This window comes from Chinchilla lanigera, unplaced genomic scaffold, assembly GCF_000276665.1.
Source record: "Chinchilla lanigera isolate Chin_1 unplaced genomic scaffold, ChiLan1.0 scaffold00131, whole genome shotgun sequence".
NCBI classification, from domain to species: domain Eukaryota; kingdom Metazoa; phylum Chordata; class Mammalia; order Rodentia; family Chinchillidae; genus Chinchilla; species Chinchilla lanigera.
Genome location: NW_004955532.1, coordinates 1,847,185 through 1,862,360, shown reverse-complemented (window position 1 = coordinate 1,862,360; position 15,176 = coordinate 1,847,185). Strand labels below are relative to the sequence as shown.

Genomic DNA, 15,176 nt, shown 5'->3' with positions numbered 1-15,176 from the left:
AGGCTGAGACAGGAGGATTGTTGAGTTTCAGACCAGCCTGGGCTACACAGTAAGTTCAAGGTCAGTCAGAACTGCAGAATGAGAACCTGTCTCAAAAAAAAAAAAAAAAAAAAGGACAAACAATACCCAAATACTGTGCTCTGGTTTTATAGGAATGTGAGTTAAGAATCCTGAAACTACATGTTTACTAAGATTGAGCAAGAAATTGAATATAATGTAGATAATGAGAGCTGGGATTTTCACTGTTAGAATAAACCCTGTGGTGTTACAATGAAACGAAATTTTTCATCATGAAATCATGTTTTTAAATTTTCCAATTCAAAAAGTCTGAATTCTTGAGGGAAGATGGCAAATTCTAGGAGGGGGGCAAGGAAAGCATAGGATGATCCTGGAGTATCTTGTAGGGTCAGAAAGTACAGATTTGCCAGGCATGGTGGCACATGCCTGTAATCTCAGTACTCAATAATGAAACAGAGGGACTGCTATGAGTTCAAGACCAGCCTAGGCTACAAAGTGAGTTTCGGACCACAGTGAACTTCATTGGAGAACCCTGTCTCAACCCCCCGCTAAAGTCTTTTAAGTAAAAAGGGGATGCAGTATAGGATACTTGTATAATCTTTATAATCTTCTATACTTCTATAATTTCAATAATCTTGTATTTCCCAATATATTTATTAACTACAAAGGGGAAAATGGTGACTTTACAGTAGAGAAACTTGAACAACTTTTGCTCAATTGAGCAAATTTAACTTCACTTAGTAATGAAACAAAAACCACATGCCACCTCATGAAGTGTTAGGAAAGATACTATTATATTATTTTTATGTAAAATGTGTGCATAACCTAAACTTAAAAAAAGAAAACGTCAGGCAAACTCAAACTGAGAGACATCCTATAAAATAGTTATTGTGTACTCTTTGAAAATGTCAAGGTTGGGGCTGGGGATTTAGCTCAGCGGCAAAAGCGCCTGCCTAGCAAGCGCAGGGTCGTGAGTTCGGTTCCCAGTACCGGAGGAAAAAAAAAAAAAAGAAAATGTCAAGGCTGGGCTGGGGCTGTAGGGCAAGTCTTGAAAGGTAAACCGGAGCTAACCAAGCAGAAACTGAGGAGAAAGTCCAACTCGTCAAAAACTGACAGCCTGAGGCTTGTGGTATACAGCTCAGAGCTATAGTTCTTGCCCGTGCTCAAGGCCCTAGTACTATAAAGCAAACAAGTGTCAATGCCCTGAAAAAGAACTGTGTAACAGCGAAGCTGCAAGTTCCAACTAAATTGGTGGAATAAATTTTGGCAATCTACTCTCCACGATGGTGACTACAGTAAATAACAGTATTATATTTGAAATTTTTTTCTTCTTTTTTTTGAGACAGGGTCTCACTACACAGTTCAGGCTGGTCTTGAACTCACTTTGTAGCCCAGGCTGGCCTGGAACTCCTACGGTCCTCCTGTCTCAGCCTCCCGAGTGCTAGGATTATAGGCGTGTGCCACCATGCCCAGCTATTTCAAATTTCTAAGAGCAGGTATTTTTTTTTTTTTTTGGTCTTTTTGAGATAGGGTCTCGATATGGAGTTCAGACTGGCCTTGAGCTCACTTTGAAGCCCAGGCTGGTCTCGAACTCACACCGATCCTCCTGCCTCAGCCTCCCAACTGCTGGGACTACAAGCATGCGCCAACATGCCCGGCTCTAAGAGCAGATTTTTAAAAAGAAATGATAAATATATGAGGTAAGTATATGTGAGGTAGTGGTTAATTAGCTGGATTCAATTCCTTTAAATGTATACAAATGTTATCATGACTTTACACTGTACTTACCCCATAAATACAGAGTCCACCAAAAAAAAAAAATACACACTGCAGTTCCCGATATGTCTTTAGTTACTTTTGTCATTGATGAGACAAAATATCCAACACCCAAAGTTAAAGGAGGAAAGGTTTATTTGGTTCACAGTTTGTAGAGGTTTCAGTTATAACTGGCTGGCTCTAAGACAAGGTAGCATGGCAGAGGGCATCACAGAGGAGAAATATTCCACCCCCAGATAGCAAAAGCAACAAGGGAGGGAGGGGCGAGCCTCTGTCCCTTACACTGTACGCAGGCTACTTGCCCTAGGGTATGTGTAGCACTCACATCCTTAATTCTAGCCATAACTGTGCCAAACCAATCAGTGGGCTGATTTACTAATCACAAACCCTTGATCCCAGCACCAGTCTAGATACTGTTGATTCAGTCACCACGGAAAGCCCCGCTCCTCGTGACTGCATGAAGCTTTGGGGGGACATCTAGACACAAATCATAACACCACATTACTTAATGTTGGAAGCTAATAGCCACCACTCTGAGCATTTCCTGTAACTGTAGAGGCCAAAGGTAACTTGTACTAATCTTATGTTCCTCAATAAATTTAGTATTAAAATAATGATTTAGCCAGGTGTGGTGGCGTACACCTATAATCCCAGCACTCGAGAGGCTAAGGCAGGAGGATCGCTGTAAGTTTGAAGCCAGCCTGGGCTACTAAGTGAGTTCAAGGCCAGCTTGAACTGCATAATGAAACCCTGTCTCAAAAAAGACCAGAAAAAAGAAAAAAAAAAAACAAGGTTTTTTTTTTTTCTTGATGTACACAGTTTTTGGCAGATTCTGTATATACTACTGCCATTAAAACTAAATAAAAACTTTAAAAAATCTTTAAAGTCTCACCCTGCCCCCAGAATTTAAGAAGTCTATTTAATTCATTCATAAACATACACTACCCAGCCCAGGGCTTCGACCGAAGTTTGCTCAGCATCCATTGTGTCATCAAAAGTTAAAATGAGTTGTTCTCTGATATTCCTCATGTGATTCCAAATAGTCCAACCCCTATCTCAGTACTTATACATAGTAGGTCCCATTTACAGCAAAGCGCTATTGTACTAAGATAAAATATAAACACCTTTGAGTTCAGTTTCCATAACTAGTCTAACATTTGGGCCCTGGTAAAATGGTTCTGTGAAAACTTCCTCTATTATAAAACTCAATGAAAAGATGATCTAAAAGATTCAAGTGTTATGTACAGTATAAGCAAGGCTTAAACACCAGCATTTACTTCTAAAATTTTCCCTGGAAAACTACCTGAAATGTGAACCAACTTATTTGGTTTTTCTAGTAACTATCCCCAAATGTATATAATCTGAACATTCCCCTAATCTGCTGGATGATACAGACCACCTCAGTGATATTCAATGATTCTAAAAATGTTTATCATCTTAGGTTATTTGAATAACTGATTTGGTCCACAGATCAAATAGGTCACATTCTACAACTCGTTTCCTGGGCTCTAAATAAAATTTTTAAAGGGAGTGAGATTATACAAATGCAAGACTCTGAGTTCAACCCCCAATATGCAAAGAAGAAAGGGAAGGCAGGAGGGAGGAAGAGATTTGGCTTCCAAGCCAGCCTTGGTATTTTCAATAATCCAAATCCTCTTAACTTTGTTGACACACAGAAAAAACTATTTCATAAAACTTTTATCTTCCACACAAGACAAAGCTGGTATTTGGAGGAATTTTCATGTTAATGATAACAGGACGCTTCTTACCTTATGATTTATTTTTTCCCATTTTATTTGTACACGTTTATAATCCATGCAGTTTTCAATCATCTTGAAGAGTGAATGCATGTACAGATTACGGCTCGTTTTGTTTTTTTTATTCCCTCCTCCTTCCTTCCCCCAGCCCCTCCTCTAGTTCCCTGGCACCTTTTTCATACTTGTTGATACTATCTGTTTTAGCTCAAGTTATAGCTTACAATGTTTACACTGATTTGGGTTATCAGATTCCTGTACTTGGCAAATCTTTATTCCTCCCATTTCTCCTTCCTCTTCTGCTTACGCCTCTCCTTGTTCCCTTGGACCTTTACCCTGTTGGACAGGATCTGTCCCCTTTCCCTTTCTATCCGTCTTTTATTATTTTCTTCGTCTGCACTTTGCCTCTGTCAAGTGAGGGATACCATATGGTATTTAGGCTTGTGTGTCTGTTTTACTTCACTCAACATTATGTTTTCCAGATGCATCCCTTTTCCTACAAATGCATGAAATTTGTCCTTCTTTACAGCTGAGTAGTACTCCATTATATATATATAGATAACACATTTTGTTTATCCAATCATCTGTTGATGGGCACACAGGCTACTTCCAGGATTGGCTATTACAAACTGCGCTGCTATAAACACTGGTGCTCATGTATTGCTGTAGTATAATGACTTAAGTTCTTTGGGGAAGATACCTACCAGGGGGATAGCTGGGTTGTATCAAATTTCTAGTTTTAATTCTTTGAGAACTCTTCACACTGATTTCCGTAATGGTTGTACTAGTTTACATTCTCACCAAGAGTAAAGGGATCCTCTTCTGCCACAGCCATATCAGCATTTGTTACTGTTTGATTTCCTAATGATGGTCATTCGTTCCAGAATAAGATAGAATCTTAGTGTTGTTTTAATTCACATTTCTCTAATGGCCAGAGATGCTGAACATTTTTTCATGTATTTGTTGGCCATTTGTATTTCTTTCTTTTTCTTTTCTTCTTTTTTTTTGGTCTTTTTTCCGGTACCGGGAATCAAACTCACGATCTTGTACTTGCCAGGCAGGCGCTGTGCCACTGAGCTAAATCCCCAGCCCGGCCATTTGTATTTCTTCTGCTGTGAAGTGTAGGTTCATTCCTCTTGCCCATTTCCTGACTGGGTCTTTAATTTTAAGTGGCTTAAGTTTTTGAATTCTTTGTATATTCCAGAGATCAGTCCTCTATCTGAGGAGTACCTGGCAACATTTTTTTCCCATTTGGGTTGTTCCTTTCACATTATAAAGTCAGGGATTAATTACATTATACAGAAAGTTTAAAAAAAAAACAATCCAGAGAAATGAATTCTCCCAGAATTTTTTCTTGTTGTTTTGTTTTGCTTTGCTTTGCTTTGCTTTTGGCAAGAGTGGGGACGGAATCCAGGGTCTTATGCATGCTGGGCAACTGTTCCAGTGCTGCACTACGTCTTCAGCCCTTTTTCAAACAGCACCTCACTAAACTGCCCAGGCTGGCCTCAACCTTGTGGTTCTCCTGTCTCAGACTCCTGAGTAGTTGGGATGATAGGCATGTGACACTGGGCCCAGCCCAGAGTTATTTTTATTTATTTTTTAAAATTTTTATTTATTTATTTATTTTTGGTCTCTTTGAGACAGGGTCGCACTACGCAGTTCAGGCTCGTCTTGAACTCACTTTGTAGCACAGGCTGGCCTTGAACTCTCAATGATCCTCCTGCCTCAGCCTCCCGAGTGCTGGGATTACAGGAATGTGCCACCACACCCGACTCAGAGCTATTTTTAATAGGGACATTTTAGTAAAATAGTTGGACCAACAGGAACAGGCAACAAGTATTACACCAGCATATTTAAGAAAACAAAATAATGCTAATTCCTGTGGACCAAATGCCAACAGCTTCAGTGAGCTAGTCAGTTGGGCAGCTCCTAAAAGGAATGAATTCTCCAACACAGCACTTCTTGTTTCCCCAAATCTCAGAGCAAAGACACACATCGCAAAATGATAAACCAAGAAAGCCAAGGGTACATGACTGACAGAAATACATTTCCCAGCAGAGTGTGGTAGGAGGCTGAGGCAGGAGGATTGCTGTGATTTCAAGGCCAGCCTGGGCTACAAAGTGAGTTCAAGGCCACTCTGAACTGCATAATGAAACTGTTTCCAAAAAAAATTTTTTTTTTAAATATAAAAAGAAATATATTTCCTGTTTGAGGTAAAATGAAAAGGGCCTAGAGATGGTAAAGGAATGAGCTAATAGAATCACACCTTTTAAAAATTACTTCCCCAAGGGGCTGGGGATTTAGCTCAGCAGCACAGCGCCTGCCTGGCAAGCACAAGGTCCTGAGTTCAATTCCTGACACCAAAAAAAACAACAACAAAAAAACAAACAAACCAAAAAGAAGAACCACCTATGGGAAGCCATCGTCTCTAACCACAAGTCTCATCTTTTTTTTTTGGTTTTGGTTTTTCTCCAGTACTGGGAACCGAACTCATGACCTTGCTCTTGCCAGGCAGGCGCTTTCACCGCTGAGCTAAATCCCCAGCCCCTCACAATTCTCATCTTTATATACCAGTACTTCTCAACCTCAGCACTACTGACATTTTGGAACACAGAATTCTTATTTGTGCAAGGCCATCTTTTGCTTTATAGGCTGCTCACACATCCCTAGCTGTAACAGAGAATCCTTTCCCAGTGGTGGCAACTAAAAATATGTCCATTAAATGACTATTCAAATGTAATGTCACTCTTCAAAAAAGCTTCCCTCACCACTTTAATCTATTCTCTCAATACTCTGCTATTATTTTTGTTAATCTGTTTATTGCGTTCTTCTCCATTAAGATAAAGTTTTATAGTCTGCCTTCTTCTCTGAAACATCCCCAGCATTCTGACAATGGCCTGTCACAGCAGGCACTTGTAAATGAATGATCTCATTTAATCTATACCAGAGCCCCTTGAAATACTGGAAACAAAGGGAACTGAGGCGGAGGGAGGAAAAGAAACTCACTGGAGGTATACCAGCTGGGAAGTTGTACCTGACTCCAGAACCTGCATTTATGTCTGTCTGTATGCGTGTCTGTGTATGTGTGTGATGTGTGATGCTGAGGTCTGAACTGACGACCTCACACATACTAGGCAAGTACTCTACCACTAAGCCACATACCCAATCATGCATTCCTCAATTTCATGCTGTATTATGTAAGTATGAAAAATTTCCCTGGAGATCTTATGCTCAAAATTGTTTTCATCTAAATGATCTGCATACATCCTGAGGTGTGACAAAGGTGACTAAAAATGGTGATTTTTATCATGAAGTCTATGTAGTTTATAGCAACAGAAGAATCTATCACGTGGCAGTCACAGCAGTTTGACTAAAGAAGAATAAAAATCCAGAAAATAGTGTTGATAAAGATATAGGCCGTATGGTAGCACATGCCTGTAATTTCACCGTTTGGGAGGCTGCTGGAAGTAAGAGGATATCCAAGTTCAAGGCCACCCTGGGCTATACAGCAAGATCCTATCCCAAAAAGGGGACAGGGGTATGGAAGATGTCTTATTAAGGAATAATCCCAGTGAATATTGAAAATGAGATCAGACATAAAATTAGGATCATTGCAAGGAGGCCAGCCTGAGCTACAAAGTGAGCTCAAGGCCAGCCTGAACTGCATAGTGAGACTCTGTCTCAAAAAGATATAAAAAAGGAACCTTTACGCTTCTCTCCAAAAGTGGCAAGTATAACAATTTCTGACAATTAACATTTGCTAAATGAGCAAACCAGTGATGGACACTGAACAGTCAGTAAGAATCCTGTTAAATTAAGACTATAGTCCTAATCCAGTCAATTCCCTGAGGATCTGACAGTACGTGTACTAACAAGGGGCAAGTCTTTCCTTCAAAATGTGTTCCCTAATTAATATTTACTCCAAAGCACTTAGAGCATATCTCCATACCATAAGGGGAAAACACAGCCAAAGACAGGAACAGTAAGTGCAATGAGCCAGGCTGAGTGGCACAAAGCGGACAAAAAGGGACAAGCCTACAGAAGAGGAAGAGACCTCCTGTAATAACTATCTTCTCTTGCAGAGCCTGCTTTTAAGATGCCAGGCTCACTGCATTCATATTGTTAAGTATGGGCACTGGGCACATAAAAATTAAATTATATCCCGAAGCTTCATATTCCTACTTTACATATGGAAAAACTGAGACACCACAAAAAACTAGTTTTGCCAAGGAAATATTACAACAAGAAGGCTATTCCTTCCAGAAATTCCTCCCCAAACTACCAGACAGGGTTCAACTACAGACAGAGATGAAGCCGGGCATGGGAACACACACCTGTACTCCTAGCACTCAGACTGAGGCAAGTGAATTATGAGTTTGAGGCCAGCCTGGGCTACATAGTGAGATGTCTCAAAACAACAATGACAACAAGGACAGATTACAAGTCTCTGTGGCAAGCTGAATAACTCCAGATGGCTCACAGATAAGGTGATTCAGATTCAGATTTAGCTCTGACTTAACTCAGCCAAGGACTTGAGCACCAAATGCCAACTGGCAAAGAACAGCAATGAATGCAACAGACACGAGCAATCAACTCCTCTTTCCTCCTAATGGCCCTCCTTCAGGAACGGCACACGAAGGGAGGGCCTTAGCACCACAGAAGCTACCGTCAGTGGTATACACCCTAGCTCTGCATGTGCCCACTGACCCAGGATTTCTATCCCAGGAAAACCTCTGGGGTCCCATGCAAATCACCGACTGTTCTTTGGATCAGGATCCCGTCACACTCCAGAACTTTCATATTTTTCCACTTATACTCTTTGAAATCTAGTCCAAGTACAATTGTGCTCTAGTTTTTAAAATACACTATGTCCATGAACTCTTCTAAAGATACCTTCCTAGGCTTTCTTAAAAGTTCTGCTCACAACTGCTTTTTGATAGGAAATGTGGTATGCTCGAAAGATAGATTTCATGTACCTTTCCAAAGTGAAATCATTTGAAACCCTCCCTCCCCGTACATTAAAATATATATATATATCCTTTCAGATCATTTGACCGAAGTATAAAGCAACCTGGTTGGCCTCCATGCATCCGATGGCATCTTCCAAGAGTGAAAACTCCACGCAGACATAGCCATAGTCGTAACCTGGGGACAGCATTTAAATACAGACGGGAGTGGTGTTAGTGCCTTGCAAACACAAAAGACACGCTTCAATCCCCTGTTTGTGAACCCCTTAAACACAAGCCCTCCCAAGAGCCCCTCCCTCCCCTACCCTAAGCGGAGTTGCTACCCAACAGAAAAAGGTACTGAAGGAAAGTCTGGATGTTTCTGAACTTTGAGATTCATTCCAAATCGGCTTTTTCTATTAACCAGGAAGATCTCTGCCCTCTGTAGCACTGCTGATCTGGCAAGGGTGTCCCAGAACTGGGAATTCCCATAGAAGTTCAAGTGGGAACCCAAAATATTTTAACCACAGGCTGATCTCCTAGAAAAACAAAGTCAACAATAGCAAGAAAGTATCCAGGGAAAAATGTATCCAGAGAAAAGGAGAAGCAATTATCCAAAGACTATGCTATTGGTCACATTTCAAGCAGAAACCACGTTCAAAGAGAAGTGCTGAGGACGGAGGCAACTACTCTGTTTGGTTACCACAGGAGGCTTCTGGTTGATACAAGGGAGACCACATCCAGTCTCTCACCCCACCCCCTGCCACTCCTGTTTCAAATAAGTAACATCATAAACCACCTAAAATATTTATGAAAGGAAGAAGGTATAAAAGCATAAATATGAGTATCCCAGTTCAAAACTGTGTTTACGCATAAAGACTACAGGTGAACCTGGCTGGGGAAGGAAAGAGCAGTTGTTATTTTATGTACCATTAGAATTTTATGTCCCATTGGAATTTTAAAATACTCTTCACCTTACTCCGAACAGCTGTCACTTGTAGCACCGGCCTAAAGCGCTATGACCCATGAGACTGGGAAGCCATGGGATTTACAGGCTGTCTAACCCTAACCCATCCCCTCTGTAACGTCCTTGTAAAGCACACTTAGTGTTGCAATGTCCCACAAGCGGCTCTGATGCTTCCCCCTGCCATCTCACAGGACAAAGACCCTCACCTGTAGGGGTGACACTATACAGATAAAACAGCAAGAAAAAGATGTGATTTTGGTTCGGACAAAAAATAAAATTGAGGGAAAGAAAAACCACACAAAACCAACGGCAACTTTGTATATATAACAATGGAAAACTGATACTGAATCAAGTTACCAAGGGCTAAATACATTATGGCAGTAAAAAGTACAATTTGTCTGGGGGTATAGAGCATGTACTTATCAGCTGGAAACCCTGCAGGACTCAGTACCGAAGAAGGAAAAAGCAAAAAAAAAAGTAGAAATTAAAAATCACACCAAATTTAGTGAAATGAATTGGATTCCTTGTTACACTGAATGAAAAGCCTAAAATATTTTTAGGACAGTAATGAACTTTCATTTTAGACTCTATACCAGGTTCACTGCACAACATTACAATAATACTTAGGACTGCCCTTGCACTGTGTTTTAGGAAATGTCCAGGAAGAAGAAAAAGGTTATGAGAAAACCTAGCACTACCTTGGGATTTTCTACCCTAACTTTGGAGCTTTGATCAACAAATCAAAACTAACACCAACCTCCACGTAAATCTATCACAAAATCAATCTCCTCTGATTAGTGACTCTGAAGAAATAAAAGCAAAGAAACAGATTACATATTTGCATATATCCCCTTAACTGTAGGAACTGTTTGTTATTTGATTCCTTCCAAGTGACTTTCCTGACCAAATTCAGCACATACCTGAAAAATGCATTTTGTAGTTTCTATTTTTGGAAACAGTGTAAACTAGAAGGAGCTAAGATGCTTGTTGTCACCAAATACGTACTGCAAACACTCAAAAGCATGTCTGCAATCAGCCATGGAACAAGCAGATATGCTCACGAATATAATGATTACCCCTGTAGAACACATACAAGGAGCGTATAGGCATAGAGAAAGCAACCCTCGCAGCTGAGCATGGTAGTGGCTGCCTGTAATCCCAGCATTCAGGAGGCTGAGACAGGAAGATCACAGTGAGTTCAAGGTCAGCGTAGGCTACACAGTGAATTCCAGACCAGCCTGAATTATCTTGTGAGATCTTGTCTCCAAAAAGAAGAAGAAAAAGAAAAAACATAGAAAGTAACCCTATTTATAACTGCCAAAATGAAAAACAGGAAAGTGACACCAAATTCTTAAAAATCTGTTTCCCTTCATTCATTCAATTACTCTACCACGTATTTATTTATTTTACTATGGAACACTTAGTGAATTTATGTATCATTCTTGCGCAGGGGCCATGCTAATCTTTGCTTTATCATCCCAATTTTAGTGTATGTGCTAGCAAAGTGAGCACCTCTTTTCATTATTTTAAAAAGTGACCACTTAAAAAAAGTGTGTGGCCTAGAGGAACACACAGAATCTGTGGATAGAAGGAAGATTCATGACAATGTTTATACTGTGCTAAAGTATAACAGACTTTGACACTAAAGTCACTACATAGAAAAATAAACAGTCTATAGGAGTCACTGTGAGCATCTGACAGCATTTGTATATAGCAACACTGTGAAAATATTAAATTCACATTTAATTTCTTCCACCTGAAACTTTAACGGTGAAATAAAAATTTAAGGTTAAATTATCCTAACTTTAAAAAAAAGTATAACCATTATCCCAGGCATTATATATAGTATATACTCTAATTGTACCACAAAAATGTTTGGAAGTTGCCAAAATAAACAATGATATAGTACTAAAAAATACTTACATAAACCTGAACATATGTCAGGTGTGGTGGAACACACCTGTAATCCCGGCACTTGGGAGGCTGAGGCAAGAGGATAGTTGCAAGTTCAAGACCAGTCCAGGCTACAAAGTGAGCTCAAGGCCAGCCTGAACTGCACAGTGACACCCTGTCTTAAAAAGACAAAAAAATAGTCACCTGTAGTCCCAGCAGTTGGAAGGCTGAGGCAGGAGGATCATTGCTATGAGTTCGAGACCAGCCTGGGCTACAAAGTGAGCTCAAGGCCAGCCTGAACTGCATAGTGAGACCCTGTCTCAAAAAGACAAAAAATAAATAAATAAAAAGTAAAGCCAATGTGAACTACAAAATGAGACCCTATCTCAAAAACAAATAGATTTACCAGAACTTATTGGAAAAGCTTCTATTTCAAAGCACTTTATGTAATATTCATCTTATTTTACCTATAGGAAAACACAGAAAGGATAAATAGACCCAGCATGGTGGTACACACCTGTAATCCCAGCATTTGGGAGGCTGAGGCAAGAGTTTGAGGCCAGCCTAGTCCTCACTGTGAGTTCAAGGTCAACCTAGACTACAGAGTGAGATCCTGTCTCAAAAAGAGAGTCTTAAAAAGTGTCTAGATAAAAATAAAAGAAAGGATAAATAGTTTGCTCCAAGTCACTTTAATAAAAAGTACCAATACTGAGCTTTAAACCCAGGCGTGGTGGCACACGCCTGTAATGCTAGCACTTGGGAGGCTGAGGTAGGAGGACTGTTGAGAGTTTGAGACCAGCCTGGGCTACAAAGTGAGCTCACGGCCAACTTGAACTACATAGCGAGACCCTGTCTCAAAAAGACCCCTGCCAAAAAATTAAAAAAAAAAAAAAAAAAAAAGGCTAGGCAATAGATTCAAATGGATGCTGTTTACCACTATCCAGTATAGCCTCTCACTTTATTTTAAGATACTAGACTGATTTAAATAATTTGAATTCCAGCCTCTACGCAGCCCAGTTACAGAGTCCCACATGCCTGAGCACAGCTAATCCTTGGTCTGTGGTTAAGAAGTACTGAAATTAACAGCATAACATATACTGCTATTTTGAAATATCTATGACAGAACCATTGTGAGTAGGCCTAAATAAGCAAGTTAGAAGTATTCACTCTCAAGAAATGACTTGCCAAATTGGCTCCCAAATTCTTCTGAAAAGACTAAATCTAAAAATGCTGTTGTAAAGATGGCTATAAAAATCATACAGCAGTAAGGAAAGGTAAGTGATATATTTTAAAGTTTTACAGATATAACATTGTAGATAATTACATAAAATGTGTATAGAAAAAATGGACTAGAGTTAAACCAATGAAACTGCACCTAACTCAGGAGGATAGAAACAAAAATCAGCATGTAAGATGAAAACCATGCACTGTCAAAATTGCATTGGAGAGCCAAAGGTAAAGAGCAACATACCATCTTTCAATATAGGTAAATCCAACACTGCCAGTTTTCCTCCAGCGTCGCAACAGACGGCTTTTTCCTTTGGTTGACACTAGATGAAGAGGTTGGCTTGCATTTAAGGGGCATAATGTATGAAAAATATATTGCTTTAAAGAACAGAATCACAGCCAGCACAGTAAACGCTTACACTCAAGAGAAACTTGGAAACTGAAATCAACTGAAGCCACAGCCAAATCTCATCCCCACCTCCATGATCATTCCATCAAATGGAAACAAGGGTGTGGGATGGAAGGAAGGGAAAAGGGTTTACGCAAGCATAGGTGAATATACAAAAATCTGAAAATAAATGTAACGCAACACAACTGTATAACAAAATGATTACAGTGGTTGTATTGCTATAGTAGAACAATCAAGGATTTATATCACTTCCCTAATGTAGTAATATTACTCACAGAAAAGGTTCCAGTAGGCACAAAAGATATTCTACCTACAGATAAAATGTTCTGAAAATGACCAACAAACCTTACAGTCATAACTGCTGGGAACCATTGGGAATCACCAAGATGGTAAACTCAGTGTTAACAGCCTCGTAGATTTTTAGTAAAGACAGAATGAAAAGATCTATTACCTTTTCCTTCAACCACCATTTGCTAGGAAAAAGTCTCGTGGTCTGATGGGTCTTTGTGCTTTATTTATATGGCTATTGAAAAGCACACCTGACTCCATTTTCTAACCTGCATATATGAATCTCAAAAAACAAGAATTTCCTTATGCTTTTTAAGGCAGCTAAGAAGGATGAGAACAAAGTAACAAAGGAAAGAAAACTAAATAGTTCACATTATTATCATTTTTTATATATATATATTTTTGAGACAAGGTCTTGCCATGCACTCTCCCCTGGCTTTGAACTCACTATGTAGTCCCAGCTGACTTCAAATTCGGTGATCCTCCTGCTGCAGCATCCTAAGTGCTGAGCTTACAGATGTGCACTACCACGCCCAGCTAAAAAAGTTAACATTAAAATTTCAAATCCTCATCTTCATTAACTATTTGGTAGACTGGTCCACAAAAAAAGTATCTACAATGAATGCTAATCAGGTAGGCAGGAGGAACAAGATACAGAAAACAAAGAGCTAATGAGTAATATCTAATCCCAGAACTAACTCGTTAGTCTCTGGCCTTACAAAAGCTGTTTCCATGTTGCTGACAAACATATCCCCAGATTGTTCAAGTCAACTGTTAATCTGTATCAGACACAGCTTTCCTAACACTATAAAAAGCAGAGACTATTGGCACTGGGCATGGTGGCACATGGGTATAATCCCAGCACTGAGGAGGCTAAGGCAGGAGGATTGCTGTTAGTTCGAGGTCAGCCTGGGCTATAAAATGAGTTTAAGGCCAGCCTGAACTGCACAGTGAAACCCTGTCTGAAAAAAAAAGGAAAAAAAAGAGAGAGAGAGAGAGAGAGAGAGAGACAGACAGACACTATTGGCTAACTTTGAAAAAAACCCACAATATACAAATCAACTATGAAATGTAGAAGAGGATAGAGACGTTAAGACATAAGCAGGTGAGAGGTAGTGTTTAATGGGTATGGTTGAGAAGAAAACATTTTTTTTTTTCTAAACAAGTATTATTTTGAGTAGAGGGAATCATAAATATAAAAAGTGATTTCCAACAGGTATTTTGCTCTGTTAAAACCTCAAATGACTATTCACCTGGTAACCTCAACTATGAAAATCAGGAAAATATCCAATTTATAGTGTATGTCAAACTACCACCTGGGAAGAATGAACTCAGTCCACATGCAATCACTTTGACAGGAGCATTTTTAAGCAAAGCGTGATGGTGCACATCTATAATCTTAGCACCCAGGAAGATCGTATGAGTTCAAGGCCATCCTGGGCTATGTACAGCAAGATCCTGTCTCAGCAAGATCCTGTCTCAAAAATAAACAAAAAGGGATTGGGGATATAGCTTTTCAGTGCAGTGCCTATCTGGCAAGTATGAGGTCCTAAGTTTGATTCTCAGTACCCAAAAACAAACAAAAAAATCAGCTTTCTCCCCCCCAAAGATATATGTAAGGTTTGCTGATTTATAATAAAATAGAAAACACAGGAACATATTCAGTGACAAATGCTAAATTTTTGAGAACTGCATGGCTCTATTTTATTTAGTTCTTTACCTGTACCAAATGGTTAAAGGGAAAAAAAATTCTTTAGTTTTTCTTTTCAAAGCCCAGAATTAACCCCAGGGCCACTTTATCCTACTGATGATCTTCTGGGCCCAGTATAACAAGTTAGGAAACTCCCCACCTTTTTCAGTTCATTTGATTTCCCCTGGCAGTAATGGTCCTGTGTGAG

The 15,176-nt window shown here is 39.6% G+C and overlaps 1 protein-coding gene across 3 annotated transcripts in view; it reads right to left on the bottom strand.

Annotated features, from left to right (window-relative positions):
- Window positions 1–15,176, bottom strand: part of Rbm6 (RNA binding motif protein 6) — a 102,758-nt gene that overhangs the window by 52,191 nt on the left and 35,391 nt on the right. For all 3 annotated transcript variants that reach the window (XM_013507616.1, XM_005410236.2, XM_013507617.1), the window contains one exon: window positions 8,620–8,693. In XM_013507616.1, the coding sequence (XP_013363070.1) occupies window positions 8,620–8,693 (74 nt within the window). The remainder of the gene's footprint in view (window positions 1–8,619; window positions 8,694–15,176) is intronic.